The following is a 23,721-nucleotide window of genomic DNA, read 5'->3' on the forward strand; positions in this document are numbered from 1 at the left end:
CATCCTAAAGGAGATCAGTCCTGGGTGTTCATTGGAAGGACTGATATTGAAGCTGAAACTCCAGTACTTTGCCCACCTGATGCAAAGATCTGACTCATTGGAAAAGACCCTGATGCTGGGAAAGATTGAGGGCAGGAGAAGGGGACAACAGAGGATGAGAGGGTTGGATGGCATCACCGACTCAGTGGACATGGGTTTGTGTGCACTCCAGGAGTTGGTGATGGACAGGGTGGCCTGGCGTGCTGCAGTTTGTGGGGCTGCAAAGAGTCGGACACGACTGAGTGACTAAACTGAACTGAACTGATACTGTTTCTTTCCTTCTGCTTGTTTTGAGTTTAGTTCACTGATTTTGTTTGTTTGGGGTTTATTTTGTCTATGCCTTGTGGCTTACAGGATCTTAGTTTTCCCACCAGGGATTAAACCTGAGCCATAGCAGTGAACGTCCCATGGCCTAACAACTGGATTGCCAAGGAATTCCCATACTTTGTCTTCTTCAAGTTTTGTAAGGTGGAAGGTCAGGTTACTGATATGAAGTCTTTTTTTCTTTTTAAATCCAGGTGTTTATAAATTTCCCTCTAAACCCTACATTAGTTAGATCTCATAAGTTTTCATGCATTGTATCTTCATTTTCATCCATGTCAAAGTATTTTCCAATTTCCCTTGTGATTTATTTTTTGACCCATTGGTTATTTATGAATGCTTTATTTAATTTCCATGTACATATGAATTTCCCAGATTTCTTTCTGTTATTATTTTTTTCTATTTCTGTTGTGCTCAAAAAACATACTTTATAAGATTTCATTCCTTTTAAATTTGTTGAGGTTTATTTTATGACCTAATAATGTATGGTCTGTCCAGGAGAATGTTCCAGGTGTACTTAAGAAGAGTGTATATTCTGCTATTGTTAAATGACATATTCTATAGATTTCTGTTAGGTCTAATTGGTTCATGGTGCTGTTCAGGTCCTCTGTTTCTCCACTGATCTTCTGCCTAGTTGTTCTATCCATTATTGAAAGTAGGGTATTGAATTCTCCAGCTATTGCAGTTTTATTGTGTTTTTCTCTTTTCAATTCAATCAGGTTTTGCTTCATGTATTTTGGGGCTCCATTATTAAGTGACATCATCACAGTTTTGTGATGGCTGTAAGCTCTAGTGAAAAGCAACACTGATTCATTGCCCCCGTCAAACTGGAATTTGAAAGGCATTTGGAAGTTTTTTTTTTCCCCCCAGCATCTAGACCACTATGATGAACTATAGGGTAATGGTTAAAAACATAGGCTTATATAGTTATATGACAGCCTATATGTGAGGAGAGTTTGGGGAAGAATCCATTCAGTTCAGTCGCTCAGTTGTGTCCGACTCTTTGCCACTCCATGAACCACAGCATGCCAGGCCTCCCTGTCCATCACCAATTCCCAGAGTTTACCCAAACTCATGTCTACTGAGTCAGTGATGCCATCCAACCCTCTCATCCTCTGTTGTCCCCTTCTCCTGCCCTCAATCTTTCCCAGCATCAGGGTCTTTTCCAGTGAGTCAGATCTTTGCATCAGGTGGGCAAAGTACTGGAGTTTCAGCTTCAATATCAGTCCTTCCAATGAACACCCAGGACTGATCTCCTTTAGGATGGACTGATTGGATCTCCTTGCAGTTCAAGGGATTCTCAAGAGTCTTCTCCAACACCAAAGTTCAAAAGCATCAATTCTTCGGTGCTCAGCTTTCTTTATAGTCCAACTCTCACATCCATACATGACCACTGGAAAAACCATAGCCTTAACTAGATGGACCTTTGTTGGCAAAGTAATGTCTCTGCTTTTTCATATGCTGTCTAGGTTGGTCATAACTTTCCTTCCAAGGAGGGTCTTTTAACTTCATGGCTGCAATCACCATCTGCAGGGATTTTGGAGCCCCGAAATATAAAGTCAGCCACTGTTTCCACTGTTTCCCCATCTATTTGCCATGAAGTGATGGGACCGGATGCCATGATCTTAGTTTTCTGAATGTTGAGCTTTAAGCCAACTTTTTCACTCTCCTCTCTCACTTTCATCAAGAGGCTCTTTAGTTCTTCACTTCCTGCCATAAGGGTGGTGTCATCTGCATATCTCAGGTTATTGATATTTCTCCCAGCAATCTTGATTCCAGCTTGTGCTTCTTCCAGCCCAGCGTTTCTCATGATGTACTCTGCATAGAAGTTAAATAAGCAGGGTGACATATACAACCTTGACATACTCCTTTTCCGATTTGGAACCAGTCTGTTGTTCCATGTCCAGTTCTAACTGTTGCTTCCTGACCTGCACACAGGTTTCTCAAGAGGCAGGTCAGGTGGTCTTGTACGCCCATCTCTTTCAGAATTTTCCACAGTTTATTGTGATCCACACAGTCAAAGGCTTTGGCATAGTCAATAAAGCAGAAATAGATGTTTTTCTGGAACTCTCTTGCTTTTTTGATGATCCAGCAGATGTTGGCAATTTGATCTCTGCTTTGCTGGAGCAGCCGTGAAGAGATACCCCACATCCAAGGTAAGAGAAAACCAAGTAAGAGGTAGGCACTGACAGAGGGCATCAGAGGGCAGACAGACTGAAAGCACAATCACAGACAACTAGCCAATCTGATCACATGGACCATGGCCTTGTCTAACTCAGTGAAACTATGCCATGCTGTGTGGGGCCACCCAAGATGGACAGCTCATGGTGGAGAGGTCTGACAGAATGTGGTCCACTGGAGAAGGGAATGGCAAACCACTTCAGTATTCTTGCCTTGAGAACCCCATGAACATTTTGAAAAGGCAAAAAGATAGGACACTGAAAGATGAACTGAAAGATGAACTCCCCAGGTCGGTAGGTGCTCAATATGCTACTGGAGATCAGTGGAGAAATAACTCCAGAAAGAATGAAGGGATGGAGCCAAAGCAAAAACAACACCCAGTTGTGGATGGGACTGGTGATAGAAGCAAGGTTCCATGTTGTAAAGAGCAATATTGCATAGGAACCTGGAATGTTAGGTCCATGAATCAAGGCAAATTGGAAGTGGTCAAACAGGAGATGACAAGAGTGAACATAGACATTCTAGGAATCGGCAAACTAAAATGGACTGGAATGTGTGAATTTAATTCAGATGACCATTATAATTACTACTGTGGGCAGGAATCCCTTAGAAGAAATGAAGTAGCCATTATAGTCAACAAAAGAGTCTGAAATGCAGTACTTGGATGCAGTCTCAAAAATGACAGAATGATCTATGCTTGTTTCCAAGGCAAACCATTCAATATCACGGTAATCTAAGTCTATGCCCCGACCAGTAATGCTGAAGAAGCTGAAGTTGAACAGTTATATGAAGACCTACAAGACCTTCTAGAACTAACACCCAAAAAAGATGTCCTTTTCATTATAGGAGACTGGAATGCAAAAGTAGGAAGTCAAGAAACACCTGGAGTAACAGGCAAATTTGGCCTTGGAGTACAGAATGAAGCAGGGCAAAGGCTGATAGAGTTCTGCCAAGAGAAAGCACTGGTCATAGCAAACACCCTCTTCTAACAACACAAGAGAAGACTCTACACATGGACATCACCAGATGGTCGACACCGAAATCAGACTGATTATATTCTTTGCAGCCAAAGATGGAGAAGCTCTATATAGTCAGCAAAAACAAGACCAGGAGCTGACTGTGGCTCAGATCATGAACTCCTTATTGCCAAATTCAGACTGAAATTGAAGAAAGTGGAGAAAAGCACTAGACCATTCAGGTATGACCTAAATCAAATCCCTTATGACTATACAGTGTAAGTGAGAAATAGATTTAAGGGACTAGATCTGATAGACAGAGTGCCTGATGAACTATGAATGGAGGTTTGTGACATTGTACAGGAGACAGGAATCAAGACCATCCCCAAGAAAAAGAAATGCAAAAAAGCAAAACGGCTGTCTGAGGAGGCCTTACAAATAGCTGTGAAAAGAAGGGAAGCAAAAAGTAAAGGGGAAAAGGAAAGATATAACCATTTGAATGCAGAGTTCCAAAGAACAGCAAGGAGAGATAAGAAAGCCTTCTTCAGTGATCAATGCAAAGAAATAGAAGAAAACAATAGAACGGGAAAGACTAGAGATATCTTCAAGAAAATTAGAGATACCAAGGGAACATTTCATGCAAAGATGGGCTTAATAAAGGACAGAACTGGTATGGACCTAACAGAAGCAGAAGATATTAAGAAGAGGTGGCAAGAATACATAGAAGAACTGTACAAAAAAGATCTTCACGACCCAGATAATCATGTTGGTGTTATCACTCACCTAGAGCCAGACATCCTGGAATGTGAAGTCAAATGGGCCTTAGGAAGCATCACTACAAAGCTAGTGGAGGTGATGGAATTCCAGTTGAGCTGTTTCAAATCCTGAAAGATGATGCTGTGATAGTGCTGCACTCAATATGCCAGCAAATTTGGAAAACTCAGCAGTGGCCACAGGACTGGAAAAGGTCAGTTTTCATTCCAATCCCAAAGAAAGGCAATGCCAAAGAATGTTCAGACTACTGCACAATTGTACTCATCTCACACGGTAGTAAAGTAATGCTTAAAATTCTCCAAGCCAGGCTTCAGCAATACGTGAACCATAAACTTCCAGATGTTCAAGCTAGTTTTAGAAAAGGCAGAGGAACCAGAGATCAAATTGCCAACATCTGCTGGATCATCGAAAAAGCAAGAGAGTTCCAGAAAAACATCTATTTCTGCTTTATTGACTATGCCAAAGAAACAGTATAGAGGACAGAAAAATAGAGAAACATCAGTGAATCTAAAAGTTGGTTTTTTGAAAAGATCGATAATACCAACAAACTTTTAGCTGTACAGACCAAGCTCAAAGAGAGACAATTCAAATTATTAAAATCAGGAGTGAAAGAAAGGACATTACTACTCACTCTCCATCAATAGAATCATTTATAAGGTGAATATTTTGAATAAGCTTATGCCAACAAATTAGATAAGCTAAGATAAAATGGACAAATTCCTAGAAATACACCAATTACCAGAACTGAATTAAGAAGATAGAAAATCTAAATAGGCCAATAGCAAGAAGATAAATTGAATCAGTAATTAACTCTCCCCAAATTAATCAAGTCAGTCAGTCAGTCAGTCCAAGCCCAAAATGACTTCACTGGTGAATTTCATAAAGTGCTCAAAGAAGTAATTTATAGTATTCTTCACAAACCCTTCCAAGAAATGATAAGGAACAGATACTTCTCAGCTCATTTTATGATTGTCAATATTACCTTGATACTAAAGCAGACAAAAACATCACACAAGAGAACTACAGACCAATATTCTTTATGAATATAGATACAAAATATAGTCCTCAACAAAATACTAGCAATCAGAATCCAGCAACATATATCAAGAATTACACATCATGCCCAAGAGGGATTTATTGCAGGAATGCAGCATTGGTTTAACATCTGAAAATCAATTAATGTAATATACCACGTTAATAGAATAGAGGACAAAAACCACATGATCATCTCAACAGACACAAAAAAATCATTTGACAAAGTCCAACATCTTTCATGATAAAACTCAACAAGATAGCAATAAAAGGAAATGTCCTCAACATGATAAAGGTTAACTGTGAAAAACCTAAGTTAATTTCATACTTGATGGTGAAAGACTGAAAGCTTCCCCCTAAAATAAGGAAAAAGTCCAGGATTTCTACTTTCACCACTTCTATTCAACACCGTACTTGGATTTCTTGCTAGGACAATTATTAAAATGAAATACAGTCATCCAAATTGGAAAGAAAGAAGTAAAACTATTTCTATTTGTAGATCTTATATATAGAAAATCCCAAGGAATCCACTAATAAAATATTAGAACTAATAAACAATCTCAGCAAGACATCCCTGGCAGTCCAGTGGTTAAGGCTGTGCTTCCACTGCAGGGGGCACAGGTTCCATCCCTGGCTGGGGAACTAAGATCCTGCATGCCACACTGTGCAGCCAGAAAAACAAAAAAAGCCCAATATCAGCAAGGTTACAGTATAAAAACTTAATATATAAAAATCAATTGTATGTTTATGCAGCAGCAATAAATAATCTGATAATAAAATTAGGAAACAATTCTATTTACAATAGCATAAAAATAATATACTTAGGTATAAATTTAATAAAAGAAACTGGAAACTACTGGAAACTACAAAACATTTATGAAAGAAATTGAAGAAGATTTAAATAAATGGAAAGATACTATGTGTTCATGGACTGGAAGACTTAATATTGCTAAGATAGCAATACTTCCCAAATTGATCTACAGATTCAACACAGTCCCTATCAGAATTCCAGCTGACTTTATAGAAGTGAAGTGAAAGTCACTCAGTCACATCCAACTCTTTGCAACCCCATGGACTATACTCCATGGAATTCTCCAGACAAGAATACTGGAGTGGGTTGCTGTTCCTGTCTCCAGGGGATCTTCCCAACCCAGGGATAGAACTCAGGTCTCTTGCATTGCAGGTGGATTCTTTACCAGCTGAGCCACAAGTAGAAATTACAAGCTAAGTAGAAACTGACAAGCTAATTCAAAAATTCACATGGAATCACGAGATCCAGAATAACTGAAACAATCTTAAAAAGATCAAAGTAGGAGGACTCATATGTCCTGATTTTAAAACTCACTACGAAGCAATGGTAATTCAAACTGTGGTACTGGCATAAGTTTAGACATTATAGGTCATATGGAATAGAACTGAGAGTCCAGAAAAAAAATCCCTTTTTTATGGTCAAATAGGCCAATTTAAGAGCTTCCCTGGTGGCTCAGTGGTTAAAAAAATCTGCCTGCCAATGCAGGAGACATGAGTTCGATCCCTGGGTTGGGAAGATCTCCTGGAGAAGGGCATGGCAACCCACTCCAGTATTCTTGCCTGGAGAATTCCCTGGACAGAGGAGCCTGGTGGGCTACAGTCCATGGTGTTGAAAAGAGTTAGACACAACTGAGCACACACACACACATGCTGCCTCTCTAAACATACAGTCAATGTAACCACATTGAGTGGGTTTAATTTAGATCACAGTGGCTGACTCTAGGGAACTCTAGGTCAGCGGGAGAATGGTATGTAATGACCTCTGTGCTTTAGGTAAGAAGTGCTCTAGGGGAGCACCAAGCCAGGAGCACGAACTAGCAGTTCAGGAGGTCTCTATCCACAGGCACTGTTCACAGGGCTCAGCCATGTACCAGGTGCTAACTCCCTTTGAGGCAGATGAATAATCAGCATAGCCAGCCTGGCAACAAGCTGCCATCATAGGTGGGTCCCAGGGGCATGTGCACTAAGCAGGTGGTGACTTCTCTCAGCCAAGGTCCTGATGTCCAAAGGTGGCTTCCCTCCCTGCAAGATGGAAACATCTCCCAGCACCAGGTTGTCAAGGCCAGATGAAACACAGCCTGCCACTTGGTGCTGTGATGTGCAGATCCAAGGAGCAGCATGGGGCTGTGTGGCAGAGACAGTGTGCCTGCAAAAGCCCACATCTGAGGACAGAAGGTTACAGATGCCAGTAAAGTCAGCTATGATATGCTGACGGCTGGGACAGCATGCCTCTCAGACTGAATCTGCTGTAAATTGCTCATCAGCTTTCCCCAAGAGGGATGCCCTAGTCTAGCCCTCTGTACTCAGTTACTCTCAAGGGTAACTTAAATGCTTGCAAAGAAATAGGATAGTGATTCAACTGTGCTGTGCTTAGTTGCTCAGTTGTGTCCGACTCTTTGTGACCCCGTGGGCTGTAGCCCCCCAGGCTTCTCTGTCCATGGGGATTCTCCAGGCAAGAATGCTGGAGTGGATTGCCATGCCCTCCTCCAGGGGATCTTCCCAACTCAGTGATTGAACTGAGGTCTCCCGCATTGGTGGTGGTTTGTTTACCGTCTGAGCCACCAGGGAAGCCTGGTGGTCCAACTAGATCACTATATAAGTATATGTGTGTGTGTGTGTGTGTGTGTGCACGTGTGCTCAGTTGTGTCCAACCCTTTGCAACCCCACAGACTGTAGCCTGCCAGGCTCATCTGTCCACGGACTTTTCCAGGAAAGCATACTGGAACAGATTGCTATTTCCTCCTCCAGGGGATCTTCCTGGCCCAGGGATCAAACCCGCATCTCTTGCGTCTCCTGCATTGGCAGGCGGGTTCTTTACCTATATATGCTCAAGTATATCTCACACACATACACACACACACACATACAGCAGGATGTTGACTTAGCTAGCCTCCTATTACTTGGCCTTGCTATATTCTACAGTCCAGTAATCATTACTGGTTATAATAATGACCTAGAGGCTTTGGAATAAGTTCATGTTCTTTCTGACTCATCATTAAAAAAGCCTGTTATGTTCAATCCAGCTTTAGCACTCTGTGCATGTCATGGAGTTTTAACTTCATGAAAATCAGTAAGCCATGCATGGGCTATGTAGTAGCCATTAAGCATAATACTTGATTCACTAGACCAAACTGCCTTATAACCGTGAGAGAAAACGTAGAGTGAGTTCCTCCAACTGTCATCCCAGTTGGGGCCCCCAAACCTTATTTTCATGGATTTCCCCAGGATACAAGGGAATTCAAGGCTGGAGAGAGAAGGTAGCTGCCTCTGGATTTCCCACAGCTGGAGAACAGGCATTTGTCTGAGTCTTTCTCAAGCCCAGGTATTGTTCTGTTGTGTCAGCTGAATTTCCCCTAAATAAATGCAAAGGCACTTACTGCACTGACATTATCCATTTCATCATCTGTCCGTATTCCCCCGCTGGACTGTAAGCTTGGCGAGGACAAAGACCATGTCTGTTACTCCTGGCTCTATCCGCACTGCCTGGCACATAGTGAATACTAGAGAAAGAGTTGTTGAGTGAATAAATGAAATACCTCCTGTGGGGAAACTACTGATAAAACCCAAGAGGTAATCCCTTCCTTCCCACATCCCCATTTTCCTTTTTCATTCAGTCTCAGAGGAGAGGAGGTGCTTTCTCTTTTCTACTTGTGGGTTTAACAGCATCCTTTTGGCCCAGCCAGCTGAGAACTGAGTCGAGCTAGCTGGCAGCCAGTAACTGCCGAGGGACAAGAATAGAGAGCAGGCCAGGGATACCAGGCCCTGAGTGGTCTGGAGCTTTCGTTCCTGAAGGTAAAGCCCAACTGAAGTTGGCAGGATTCCTTTTCCCTATAGGCCTTGGCTAAGTAACACAGCACTGGGCCTTGTGTTCTGAAATGAAAGTGCGGGCCAACAGAGGAAAGCCATCTCAGCTTTGTACCAGGGACTGATGGCCCCTCACTGTAATCTGGGCAGAGGGCTCCTCAGTGGTACCCATTGCTGTCTTTCTAGCCTGTCCTTGGGGCCAAGGGAGAAGAAGTGCACACCAGCCCCTGACAGGCAGAGCCGGGAGGCTTGCCCTGTGCCACTGGCTGAGAACACTGGGTGGCTGTTGTTGAACCCAGCATCTGACAGTCCCAAAGGCCACACAACTAGGCCCTGCTGTGGACTCAAGGCCTTGGGGAGGTGAAGCACTGCAAACAGCAGGGACACCACTGTGGTCTGTGTGGTTCCCACATGGACAAGTGAGGCCCTATGGTAGAGACAGCCTGAGCCCCCATCACTCTGCAGGCCCAAGGGGGCTCTCAGGAATCGGGAAGGACCAAAACCCACATCCAGTTTTTTGGAAACCTCTTTCCAGGCTGCAACACCTCCATGAGAAATGGATTTGCCTTTGGAATAGCAGCAGGGTTGCAACATACAATGTGCTCAATGGAACTGCCAGGACACAGAAGACTGTGCTGCTTACTTGGTGCCATTGTCCCCACAGCAAGGAGAGTATTTAAGGACAGCATTGGCTAGGGTGGGATGACAGAAACACTTTGTCAGGCCGGGTGGGACTGGCAGAGTCACTCCCAGGGTCTTGTGAAAGTGGATCCCTTTAAACAACTGTCATTTCCACACCTGGTCCTCAGCTGGGTTCCAGGCTTTTCTTTCTGGCTTTCCTTTTCCATGTCTCCCTCTTGGTGCTGTTCAGTAAGAGGTATCACTGGATGTGATGACAGAGAGGAAGACCACAGGTGACACTGACAAGGTTAACGCTGGCCTTGGCATCCTTTGACCATCAGAGGTTTGATAGTGCAGATGGCAGCTCAGCCCCTTGGCTCCTTCTATTCTAAGTCACTTCCTATGCTTCTCTACGTAGAACCTCCTTCATGTGCCTTAAGGCCACTGATCCTTTCCTACATCTGTGTTTGGTGGATTGCCTTCTAATTCCTTTGGTCAGGGGCTTCCCCAGTGGTCCAGTGGCTAAGACTCCGAGCTCCCAATGAAAGGGAGCCTGGGTTTGATCCCTGGTCAGGGGACTAGATCTCACATGCCATAACTAAGATTTCACATGCCACAACTTTAAAAAAAAAAAAAAAAGATCCTGCATGCCACACAAAGATGGAATATCCCACATGCTGCAGCTAAAACCTGGCACAGCCAAATAAAATAATAATAATTCCTGTGAACAATGCGATGAGATGTAAACACAGGCTTGTCACCACGTTCGTGAAGAGATCATGAAGTGAGAGGGTGGGTGTGAGTGTACACAGCCCACAGGCTGCTGGTTCATCCCCTGAAAGTGTGTTTCTACTCCTCACTCTACATCACAGGTAACCATACTGCAAACCAAGACAGCCTTAAAGAGAAGAGACAAGCGGCAAGGCAAGCGGATGGAGTCATCAGCATGTGAGGAAGGCGACTCCTGGGCAGTCAGTCTCAACTTCTGCCCACGATGTTTGGGTGCTGGGACAAGGCAAGCCTCGGGTGTAATACATGGAATGTCTGTTCTTTGGGTCTCCTCCCTCTCCTCCTACTGTGGTTCAGGACAGCAGTATCTGGACTGGGCTGATCTGTCCTAAGGCCCCTATGTGTCACATCACCAGCACAGCTCTGGGTGATACACTGAGTTGCCTCACTGGGAAGCCTTCTGTTGGGGGGCAGCCCTTGACTCTATCTGATCCTAGTGATCATTCCCTCCTATCTCTGAGCCTCTTGCTGGGCTTGCATAGCCCTTCCTACCCCCGCCTTCCATGGCCTCTTACTCCAGGCAGCTCCGTCAGTGCCCACTCTGATGAACAAAAGAAAGGTTTTAGCTTCATTTTCAACTGCGCCAGGACATCTGTGCATCTCTCCTAGATCACTGTACCTCTAAAGCTTTGCCTTAGATCCCATGTGATTCTCCAATTGGTTCTATGCATTGCTCATTTGCTATTTTTATGTTATGCTTGTTGACCAACTCAGACACAAAGTATTGTCACCGGCATCCTTTGTGGGACAGGCCCATATGAAGGCCAGCTGTCTTTTCCACTGGCTTGGGCCAGGGGAGACGCAATGGTGTATCAGGGACTCCTGGTAAACCAGGAGCTGGAAGAAAGGGGTGAGCCTTCCTCCATGTCTGCAGGGTCCAAAGGGCCTCTGAGACACTGAAAACTCAGGCTGAGCCCTACCTGCCTTGATCATTGGAGGTGGTAGAGGCTGGCTGGCGGGCCTGGAGAAGACCATCTTCTTGGAATCCAGCAGGAGGCGGCAGTACCCCGCAATCAGGCAGGCAAAGTTGGTGGCTTCGGGCCACTCCATCAACAGCACCAGAGGCTGGGGGAGAGACAGGAGAAAACGTGAGGAGGCAGGAGGGAGGGGAACAGGTACATGTCCAGGAGAACAACAGCAAAGACAAGATGACTTGTATAGTTATGAGAACATCCTTTCTGAATCCCACATTAAGGCACCTAGGCTGACAGATAATTTCTTCTGATTTGAGAATTTATTTATAGTCAACTCTTCCCCAGGTATCAAAACTAAATCAACCTTTAATTACACATTTAATGAACCACTTTTACTGAAACAGACTAAAATTATATAACATCACATGACTGCTGTGTGGCTGTTTGGGTTTACTGAGGCTCGGCAGATGGGCAAGCCTGCTGAGAGAACAAGGCTAAACCTGGGAGTCTAGGCTAGGTTGGGGAAGATCCTTGACAGGAAGTTCCTCAAATGCATGAACTATCTCTTACTCAACTCTATAACCTGCTATGATACCCAGAAGAGCTCCCCGGACATGGACACTCTGAGCAATCCCGTCCTCCCTGTGTCTTCTGGGCCACAAAGTCTTTCTGGTCTGTAGTCCTGCTCAGACCTGCATGCTGGCCCCGCATTTCCCTCTATTTCCCTAAGTGCCCTCACAGTGTTAATCGGTGCCACTTAAAAGAGTTTCTTGGTCAAATATGTATGTGAAACAATGAGTTAAACAAAGCTATGCACACAATTATACTTATGGGAATTCTCAGATCCTTTAATGTGCGCTGTGAAACTGCAAGAGGAGGGCTTTAATACTGCAACTTTTTCCAATTATTTGATCAAAAAAATCTATTTTTATAGAACATCTCATAGTAGCAGGGCTGCTTTTTTTTGGGGGGGGGTTGTTTTATTTAACCCACACTGGAAAATACTAGCATACTCTGTTGATTTCTGTTCCTGACCCTAAATCAGTCAAATTAATCTTGGGGTTAGCTAGCTGACTACTTCAAAGACCTGGCAATGATATATCAAAAAAAAAAAAAAAACACACACACACAAAAAAACACAAAAAAAACCCCCAACCCCAAAAAACACCTACACCTTTTCCAGAAACCTTCCCAATATCTGTATTCTTCAAGTGTGGCTTGAAAATAAATTTGGGTCAGACTGAAGCCAGCCATGAGAGTATTTTCCCTGCCATAGGGAAGTGGCCTCCAGGTAAAGACCACTGAAGACTAGCTAAAGAGGAAGCCATGGGGTCATGCATCATCTTGTCTTTTGAGTGTTTCTGGACCAAGCATTAAGAGCAAAAGGAATTAAGAGGAGGGAATGAGCCTCCTCTGACTAGTGAAGAAGCTACTGCAACAGTACAGGTGAGGGGTGATTAGGACCCTACTAGGGGATTTCTTGATAGCTCAGACAGTAAAGAATCTGCCTGCAATTCAGGAGACCTGGGTTCGATCCCTGGGTCAGGAAGATCCCTTGCAGAAAGGAGTGGCTACCTATTCTAGTATTGTTGCCTGGAGAAACCCCACGGACAGAGGAGCCTGGTCGGCTACAGTCCATGGGGTCACAGAGTTGGACACAAATGAGCGACTAACACTTCTACTTTCAGGGCAGTAGCAGTAAAAAGGCACATCACAAACACTTGATGGAACTTGGTCACCAACTTGACGAGCCCTGTTTGGCTGGACCCTCACCTTGGGAACAATTCTGAATCCAAACCAGCTCAGCTTTTAGCTAAAGTTGCAGCAGTCAGTTTTTTTGCTATCTCTCAGGATCCTGAAACATAGCTTGCATTGAATATTTTCAGTTCATATAGACCAGGGATTGGCAAACTTTTTCTGCAAAGGGCTAGATAGTAAATATTTTAGGCCTGGTAGGCCACACAGGCTGTGTTATAGCTCTGCTATTGTAATGTGAAAAAAGCCATAGATAATCTGTAGGCTAAACAAATGGGTGTGGTGGTCTTCTCCAAAAACTATTTCTAGAAACAAGTGCTGCTGGGTCAGGTTTGCTTCATAGTTTGCCACCTAATCTATGAGTAAAGCTACTTTCCAACTAAATACAATAGTCTGTATTCACATTCACACCTCTCAGCTTGTTTCATTTGTCAACAGTGATCTCATAGTCCTTTGGAAATTCTTCTCTGGACTTCTGTTTCCGAGAGATGACACTGTGCTCTAGTTCTATAAGCTCTGACTACATTTGTCTCTCTCTCTCTGGGTCTCTTCTTGTCTCAGGCTCAGTCCTCAGGCATCAACTTTCATTTTTGAGCTAGGGATCCCAAAGTCACTATTTCTAGTCCATTCCCCTCTTGAACTCTTTTCCTATCTCAGAGCTTGTACCGTGCTGGGTCTATATCACACAGTCTTGTGCTGGATCGAATCCTATCTTAAGTTGTTTAATAGTTATTGTTCATCTAATTATACTGCACGCCACAGTAAGACATTTTGGATTCTGCCCCACAGACAGTGAGTTAGTGATGTTCCTGTGGAACTCATTCAACACCATCAGGAAAAAAACAAAAAGGAACCATCTTTACCCAGAAGAGCAATACTCTATTCTCCAGTGATAAAGGGACCAGGGATGAGACACTACCTTTGAATCATTGTTTGGAAGGGGTAGAGGAGATGTTTGTACCTCCAGTTAACACATGCTTCTCAATCACCACAGAATGGTCAACTTTGTGTACAACAAAGCAGAGGCAGAGGGGAATGGGATGGGGTGGTGAGGCAGGGGGAGAATAAGATCCCCTTCCTTTCTGCGTCACCCCCGCCACCAACAGCAGAAGGATACATAGAGTGGGTGTAGATAGCTGCTACTGCCATTACTAAGGCCTCTTGCCATTACTACAAGCTAGGCTGGCCTCTGGAGCATTCACACACATCATGGCCATTGCTTCATTCTGGACCCTCATAATCTTCCTCTAAGACCAAATCTTCTCAAGGTACATGTAAATGGGTCACAAGTGTGCTGAGATCCTGAGCCCCTCAGCCTCTGGCCAAAACTGCCTCATCTGTTTATTCCAGTGGGCCATACAAATTGTGATATTTTCATGATTAAGAAAAGGTGAGGATACACTTAACCTGAGGACCTTTGATAGCCTCCTGATTGGCCTGCCTTTTTTTTTTTTTTTTTTTTTTCTGGCCATGCTGCACAGCATATGGGACCTCAGTTCCTGACCAGGGAGCAAACCCATGCCCCTGTAGTAGAAGCACAGAGTCCTAACTACTGGACTACCAGGGAAGTCCCAGCCTCTTTGCTTCCAGTCTCTACTCACTTCACCTCCATCCTGCGGCCTGAGCATCTGTCTAAAACACAACTCTCACTTAAAATCTTTAATATCTCATCACCTAAAATCTACTGCCTTCCAACATCACACAAAGCCTCTCGTGACCCAACCTACAGCTCCAAGCACATCTTCCACTAACTCTGACTCCTCTCATCACTGTCCTTCACCATATGCTACAGCAACACCACATCATTTACAAGGTGCTAGACAGGCCTTGTGTCTTTGCCCTCTCATACCTTAACCTATGCTGTTCCCTCTGGCTGAAATGCTCCCATGCCCTGTCCACCTAGCAAGCCACTACACACTGGCTAAATGGCTCAAGGACCACATGACCCCCTGAGAGATGCAGCCGTTCATCCTAGAGTGGGGCCAACGTAGGTCCTGCCCTCATGGAGCTTATAATCCATCAGGAAATAAGATATAAACGAAGGGAACTTCCTCAGTGACTAGGACTCAGCACTTTCACTGTGGTGGTCTCAGTTCAATACCTGGTTGGGGAACTAAGATCCCACAAGCCTCTCAGTGCAGCCAAAAAATAAATGAAGTAATCATACAAAGGAATATGATTACAAGGTGTGATAAGCACTACGAAGGGAAAGTGTGTGTGCATGCTAAGTTACTTCAGTCGTGTCTGACTCTTTCCGACCCCATGGACTGTAGCCTGCCAGGCTCCTCTATGCATGGGATTCCCCAGGCAAGAATACTGGAGTGGGTTGCCATTCCCTTCCCCAGGGGATCTTCCTGAGCCAGGGATTAAACCCTTGTCTCTCTGTATCCTGCCTTGGCAAGTGGTTCTTTACAACTAGTGCCACCCAATATGAAGGGAAAGTAGAGAGACCGATCAGAACATAGAATGTACTGGACTGGTGGGTGGGTGGGTGTGAATGTGTGCATGGGTGACTACTTTGGGTTCAGAAGCTGGAGAGAGGTTCTTTGTGGAAATGGCATTGACTGACAAATAGAACGAGAGACCACTGGACCAAAGCACAGGCTGACTGACTGATGGACAGACTGATGACAGACTAGCTGGCTGCAAGCAGTCTGACTCACTGATACACTGGCTGATGAGCTGGCTGCAGGGCAGGCAGAATGCCTAACAGCCTGACATCTTGACTGGTTAGCTGGCTAGCTGGCCAATGGATAGATCAGAGGCTGAGTGCCTAACTGGCTGATTGACTGAACTGTCTGCCTTCAATGTCCCCTCTTCTCTCCTACCCCCACTATGGCCCAATGTCAGTAATAAAACAGTATGAAACAAAATCTTATGCCCAGAGAGGGCCAAACATAGCCTGAGTTGGCTCAGCAAAGCACATCAGCATCCTCTCATCTGCATCGCCATACAACCCAATCGGCTCCAGCAGGGGCCAAATGTAGCTCATGAAAGGAACAGAGGCAGTTTTTGCCATCAGGGGTAAAAAAAAAAAAAATCTAATCAGAGGCAGGCAAGCAGAGAGATTGGATAGGTTTTCTTAGAAACCTTCAAAAACAACATTTTATTTTAAATAGGATTTTAATGATCATGACGCCTAATGTAATGCTTGTCCTGACAGAAACCACTAGAGCAATAAGGCTCAAACATGAGAACAGGAGACACACTGGGCCACAAGAGATCCTTTGGGACTTTAGCGTGATGATTTCTTTCTCCCCCTTACGGGTTTCCGTGGTAATGGGGTATGGTAATGGCCCAGAGCCATCTCAGTCCCAGACTGCTGTCTCCTGGAGAAAGATATTTGCAGACTACCTCATGTTTACCTCACTCAGAGCAAGTAAACTGAGTGAAAACTGTAACTAAATAGGCCCAGTGAAAAAGTGAAAGTGACAGTCGCGTCCAGCTCTTTGCAACCCCATGGATGTAGCCTACCAGGCTCCTCTGTCCATGGGATTCTCCAGGTAAGAATACTGGCGTGGGCTACCATTCCCTTCTCCAGGGAATCTTCCTGACCCAGGGATTGAACCCAGGTCTCTGACATTGCAGGTGGATTCTTCACTGTGTGAGCCACTGGGGAAGCCCTTAAATAGGCCCAAGCCATCTTCAAATGGAAAAGAGGAGAATGGAGTTGGAGGCATGGCCAGCCCTGAGAAGGTACAGCAGGGATTCATCTGACATGCTCTAGCACCACCTTCCTGGGGTGCCCTGGGAGTTTGAAGGCACCCAGCACTTGGGGATGCCAGCTAGGGAGGGGACTGGCCTTGGGGGAGCCTCAGCTCACACTAGCATCCCTGAAAACAGGAAAAAATGGAAATTTAGAGGCCTGGAGGAGTAAGGAACAAGATGGTTGTCCTTGAGTCCCAGGGGACTGGTGCCTTTGCATTCTTGCCTCCACAGCACCAGGAAAGGCTAATTGTAATAGTCGGCCACTTCGGGGGCAAGGCAGAATATCACTTTAAGGCAGTGGTTCTCAGGCCAGATGCACATTAGAATCACCTGGGAAGCTTTAAAAACTTATCTACTCCTGACCTCATCCCCAGAAATTCTGGTTTTTAAATGGTTCGAAAAGAAGGGCCTGGGCAGCCAGTGGTTTTTAAATCTCCATACGTGAATCAAATGTGCAGTCAGAGCTGACTGCCTTAAGTGAACAGTCTCAGTTATTAAGGCCCTTCCAGAATATTCCCAAACCAGAATAGCACATCTAGGGGGAAATGGCCAATTCTGGTTTGTAACTTCATGTTCCTTGTTCAGGAAGTTCAAAGAGTCTTTCCTCAGTGTACCTCATGCAGTGGTGTGCTGGTAAACATTTAACAACCAGTTCTCCAAAGTTCTGATTTGTAGCGTTTGCTAACTTCCCTGGCATACATACTCCCACCATGGCTGCTTTCCAGTTATCAATATGACCTCACTGAATGCAGAGTTGGGAGAGATACATATGCCCAATCAGGTCTTATGTGCCTGTGTGAGTTGGGTCCAGCACGACACTGGCCCTACAGAGAGACTCCTACTGAGCCCAGGAAGTCACCCTCCAGTGCAGAGCTTCCCAGACTGTCTTCCCAAATCCTCCTCCTTGTGCACATATATGGAAGAGGCACTGCTTGGTAACCACAGATCCTGCTAATATAAAGTGCCTGCTGGAAGCTTCCTTAATCCCCCAGCCAGAATTAATTTCACACTCCTCTGTATTCTAACATGGTCTTCCCATGTTAAGAACCTGGCAGCCAATGCAGGAGACTCAAGAGACACAGTTTCAGTCTCTGCATCGAGGAGGAAATGGTAACCCACCCCAGTGTTCTTGCCTGGGAAATCCCATGGACAGAGGAGCCTGGTGGGCTACAGTCCATGGGGTCACAAAAAGTTGGATGTGACTGAGCATGCATGCACATACTCTAACATGATCTTGCTACCTCTTCTAAGGTACCTTCTTTGGTATGCATATAAGGGTGTACTTCTTTCTCTCCTACAAGACAGTAAGCTTCTTGAGGGCTAGGAGCCATTTTTTTTTTTTCATCTTTGTATCTCCCATTGGGTTTAGTGTCCTTCCAAGCAACAGTAAATTCACAGTAAATGACTGCCTAATGAAACCTGGATCATTTTGTCCCCACCCTTCCTCTTTTCCTCCTACCAGTATATCACCAATTCTGCCAGTTTACCCAAGAAAGGGACACTTCCCTGTCCATTTCATAGGGCACTGACTTGTAAATAGAGATGCTCATGTCAGACATCTCTGAACACAGATGCATCAGATTTTATGTTAACAGAAGTTGGGTTGCAGATGAAACATTTATCAAAGAAATGACACTTTAACGGAGTGAATGAGAGCTTCCTATTTGAAGGAATCTTAGTTTCCTGTTGCTTCTGTAACAAATTAAACTTAGTGATTTAAACAGTACATGTGTGTTCTCTTACAGTTCTGGATATCAGAAGTTTGACACAAGTCTCATAGGCTAAAATCAAGGGTAGGCAGGCCTGCATCCCTTCTGGAGGCTTTAGAGGAGAACAGGTTTCCTTGCCTTTTCTGGCTTCTAGAGGCTGTCCACATTCCTTGTTTCATGGTCCCTTCTTCCATCTTCAAGGCCAGCAAGGTTGGGCTGATTCCTTCTCACATCACACCACTCTGACCTTCTCTTCTGTCTCCCTCTTCCACTTACAAGGACCCTTATGTTGACACTGGGCCCACCTGGATAATCCAGGCTAATCTATTTATTTTAAAGTCAGCTGACTAGCAATCTTAATTCCATCTACAACCACAATTCCCCTTGCCATATAACATAGTGTATTCACAGGATCTTGGGCTTAGGGCATGGGAATTTTAGGGGAGGTGTATGATTCTGCTTACCACACATGATAAACCTTTTGACAAAATAGAAACATTTTAATATAAATTAGAATTCTCCCGTGGTTTCTCATATGCATTTTATCAGCACCTTTAAGTAGAGCCAATCTGATCTATCTACCACTTGATGGTTGTATCATCTACCTAATGATTTGCTGCTTTTCACTCAGCAAAGCATAACCTTCTCATACCCACCTCCATGCACCAACAAGATGTCCTGTTTACCCTGCGATGTAGTGTCTCACCACCTCACCCAGCCACAGTGTGGACCGTCTGTGAGCCGTCTGCACAGCACTGTGCTTCAGTGCATTCAGAATACAGGCAGCAGGCAGCAAGGGTTAGGTATAAGACCTCTGCATTGTGTGTGGAAGAGAGGAATGTGTATGGGGATATGCAAGCAAACTCGTAGTAATTCTATGTTTCACCCTCACTCTTGTCCATTATCACAGCTATTCCTCCAGTTCAGACCCTGCCCTGGTCACTTCACCCTTGTACTTGCACTACTTTCCCCTCTCTGCCTCCCTGGCTTCACATTAGCCTTGCAAACATCCATCTGGTACACTGGTCCCAGTCAGCTTTTGGCCTGTCATTCCTCTCTTCAAGGGCCTACAGTGGATTCCTAGTATTCTAACACATTGAATCTCAATTCCTCGGACTGGCCTTTGAAACTTTTCACCAGCTCGTTCTGCCCACCCCCAATCTCTCTCCAATCTCTTTTCTCATTATTCTCCTCTCCAGCCAAGCAACTATGCTTATCGACCCGCACATATGGCTTACTTATTTCCGTGCTTGCTCTCTGTCTGTGAACACATCCCACTTCTCCTTGCTAATCCATGCCTATCACTTCAAGATCCAGCTTCAAACACTCTCCTGTGGGAAGCAAGTTCTGATTAACCCCTTCCTCTTCTTTTGTTCCAGGTTCCACACCACTGCTGCTGCTGCTGCTGCTAAGTCACTTCAGTCATGTCCGACTCTGTGTGACCCCATAGACGGCAGCCCACCAGGCTCCCCCATCCCTGAGATTCTCCAGGCAAGAACACTGGAGTGGGTTGCCATTGCCTTCTCCAATGGTTCCACACCACACTTAACCACAAAATTGACTTCATATGAACTTTTCCTCAGTGCTGTTTTGCATTGGCAAAAATAATAGGTTGCATTTGTTGAGTACTTGTTCTGTGTCAGACAGTGTCCTAAGACATTTTACCTCATTTTCTCATTTAATCCTGAATGACGACCTTTGGAGACAGGCACTCCATTTTGCAGTTGAAGAAATCAGTGTTCAGAGAGGTTAAGACACGTTCTCAAGGCCACACAGCTAGGAAGTGGCAGAGCTGAGATTTGAACCTGGTCCGTCTGATTCCAGAGGTCCATACATGTTCTGATGTGGTATGATTAAGGCAGGTCATGTGCCTTTGTGAGTCTCCCCAATAAGAGTGTGACCCCTCCTGGGTGGCATTCATGCCCACAACTGTGGCCAGATCACTCCTAGAAATGAGAGGAGGGTTCCTCACTCAGGCAACACCCAGCAACTCTGCTGGGGCTGGTTCCTCCCAGAACCACAGATGCAGAGGTCAGTGGTTCTCAAACTTGACTGTACTACCGAATCACCAGGGAACTGAAAAAGAAAGAAATCCTGATGCTCGGGCTGCAGCCTGACCAATTAAATCACAAACTCTGGGAACAGGGTTCAGTCATCTGTATTTAAAAAAAAAAAAAAAAACTCTAAAGGAAATTCTGTTGTGTAGCCAATGTTGAGAATCACTCTCCAAACAGGAGACTCAGCTGGAAACCCGTTTCTCAGTTTTAAACCCTTTTAATTTCTCAGGAAGTCATATCTTCCCTGTATGTCTTGTCTTTCCTCCCCTACTTCCCTGTCTGTTTTGCTTTTCACCCAACAACATCTGAGGAGGCCAGCAATCATTGGTTGAGGAAGTGGCCACAAGCCAATTAAATACTGGCTCCAGGAAGGTTCCTAAACCAATGGAAAGCCTATGAATCACAGGTGGAAAAAATTAATATATTAAAGCTTCCTGGGTTTCACAAAGACAAAAATAAATAATTTGCTCTTTTAGAAACAGCAAACATTCCACCTCTTAATCTGCTAACAATATCTCCCCCTGGGAAATCCTTTAAGATTAAGAAAGGAAACTTGCACCTCCTCTAACAGCTTCCACCAGCTGGCAGGCAGGCCTGCCCCCCATCCACACTGGTCACTGGGTATTCAAACAGGAGAGCCATAGAGGGGGCGGCTGATCACGGCTGCCAGATTCTGTACAGGCGACAGCTGCTTGCCAGTCTGAAGGAGCTGATCTATGGGAAAGGTTGTAAGATCCTAGAAGAACTTGACTCTGGAAGGTGAAATGGGGACGAGGCTCTGCCTGCTCCCTGTCCCCCCAGGACCCCTTGGTTCTGTCCACACACTCAGACACTCCCCTCCTCGATGAATCCAAGTGTGTGCACCTATGGCACCCAAATGGTGTGCACACATCCCTTCAGCCTTGGGGGAAGCCAGGGGCGGCGGCGGGGCTGGGGAGGCCAGAGTCCCAGGGGCTGGTCCATTTACCCCAATGCCCCACATGAATATCAAGTTCTATGTGTGCTGTGACATGAGAAGGATTGGGAAGAGATGGCCTAGGGGTAATTCCAAGTTCCCCAATCTCTGTGCCCATTGCTAAAAACCTCTCACGGGTAGATCAGACACTTTCTAGCCTTCCCTAGCATGGGCTGACCTTAATAGGGGGTCAAGGGCCTCCCTGGTGGCTCAGTGGTAAAGAACCTGCCTGCCAATGCAGGAGACTCCGGTTGAATCTCTGGTCTTGGAAGATCCCACAACTGAGCCTGTACTCTTGAGTCCAGAAGCTGCAACTACTGTGCCCTAGAGCCCATGTTCCACAATGAGGGGCAACGAGAAGCCCATGCACCGAAACGAAGAGTAGCCCCCACTCATCGCAACTAGAGAAAAGCCCATGCAGAAAAGCCTGTGCAGCAATGAAGATCCAGTACAGCTGATAAATAAATAAATCAAAAATTGTTTTAAATTGCAAAGGTGGTTAAAAAAAAATGAGGTCAAGATAGCATGTCCCAGAGGGTTGAAAAGAGGAAGAAAGATAAGCCCCCAAAGGCCCAGGATCTGAACCACTTCAGAATCACTGAACCTCACCTCATGGGCTAAAACTATTTGTCAAGTTTACTTCTTCCTCTCTTCCCCAGGCCTGTTCCTGGGAAGGAACCCCTCGAGGCTGGACTTACCTTGGCATCCATGATGCTGGTCTCCACCCGGGCCACGCCCTGGTTCTCCCGGAACAGCTGGATCTTGCTGATCTTGCTGAACTCGGACAGCACAGTGGTGAGGTTGGTTTTGAGGTCAATAACATGGCTGATGCCGTGTCGGGGTCCCACCAGGAGGGTGGTGGCTGACTGCTTCTCATCCTGGGGCCCCAGCGTGGTGCACAGCATTCACAGAAAGAAGGGCAAAGGAAGTGGGGAAGAGGAGGTGGAAGGCGGAAAGACAAAACAGGCATTGGACTGGTTCTGTTGGGAGATCTGGAAATATCTGGAGCTCAGGGTCAGGGCAAGAAGACAACCTCGAAGGGAAAATGGTCTGGGATGCCCCTGTTCCCAGGACAGGGCCCTGGATCATCGGTCTAAATGGACACATTAGCCTCAGTAGCAGGGAGAGTGAAGTGGGCAGCAACAGGGCTAGTTCTAGCAAAATCATCAAATAGGTGAGGTCTGTTTTGGTGCCTTTGAAGTACCCTTGTCCTACTAAACCCCAGAGATTTTTCCATTGGTTGCCTTGGGCCACTCAAGTCTCCCTTGGTGCTCTGTCTGAACAGGTGGCATCCGGTGTTTGGTCTTTACCCTCCCCCACCAACAGCTTGCACTTCTCACCTCGTGCTAAAAGCTAAACTGACAAAGTAGCCTGGAGGGGGATCTCCCTCCCTAAGAAGCTATTTGCTGTCTTGAATAGGCACTATGGGCTTCCCCAGTTGACTCAACAGTAAAGAATCCCCTGCAATGCAGGAGATATGGGTTCGATCCGTGGGTCAGGAAGATCCCCTGGAGAAGGGAATGGCTACCCACTCCATTATTCTTGCCTGGGAAATCCCATGGACAGAGGAGACTGGTGGGCTACAGTCTATTGGGTCGCAAAGAGTCGGACACGACTAAGTGCACACACACACGTAATAGGGACCACAGTAGTCTTACCCCAGAGGAATGATCTATAAGAATTTCAGCAGTGGACTTCCCAGGATCCTCAAATCTCAGTACGTAAATGGTCACCTCTGTGCCTGATGGACTAGATTCCCTTAAGTGGTCCTGACAGGCTCCTTGGTGCCATCAAGCCTGAGTCCTCTGCCAGCCCATTCCCTGGCATTAGCATCACCCCAAGGAACCTCTTCCATCTGTTCTAGACACTTTGATAAGTGGCTTTCCATCAGTGTGCCCCACGAGCATGACAGTGTGTTCCCCAGAGCATGACTAACACCTGGATCCAGTAAGCAAATGATTTGAATTTCCTTTCACAGAAGCACACTAGGGTAAACTAGCCCGGGGCACAGTCTTAGGGGGACCACTTATGCCCTACCTCAGGCGAGCATTGCTATACTGAAGGCCCTGGGTGGGG

General features: G+C 45.4%; 1 protein-coding gene across 3 annotated transcripts in view; it reads right to left on the reverse strand.

Moving 5' to 3' along the window:
• FRMPD3 (FERM and PDZ domain containing 3) overlaps window positions 1–23,721 on the reverse strand; it is a 73,028-nt gene that overhangs the window by 8,972 nt on the left and 40,335 nt on the right. For all 3 annotated transcript variants that reach the window (XM_086386693.1, XM_086386692.1, XM_086386691.1), the window contains 2 exons: window positions 22,344–22,523; window positions 11,468–11,612 (listed from right to left, as the gene is read on the reverse strand). In XM_086386693.1, coding sequence (XP_086242819.1) covers window positions 11,468–11,612; window positions 22,344–22,523 — 325 coding nt within the window. The remainder of the gene's footprint in view (window positions 1–11,467; window positions 11,613–22,343; window positions 22,524–23,721) is intronic.

The sequence above is a fragment of the Bos grunniens genome, chromosome X (assembly GCF_055505025.1).
Source record: "Bos grunniens cultivar Pamir isolate PY7600 chromosome X, Bosgru_T2T1.0, whole genome shotgun sequence".
Taxonomy (NCBI): Eukaryota; Metazoa; Chordata; class Mammalia; order Artiodactyla; family Bovidae; genus Bos; species Bos grunniens.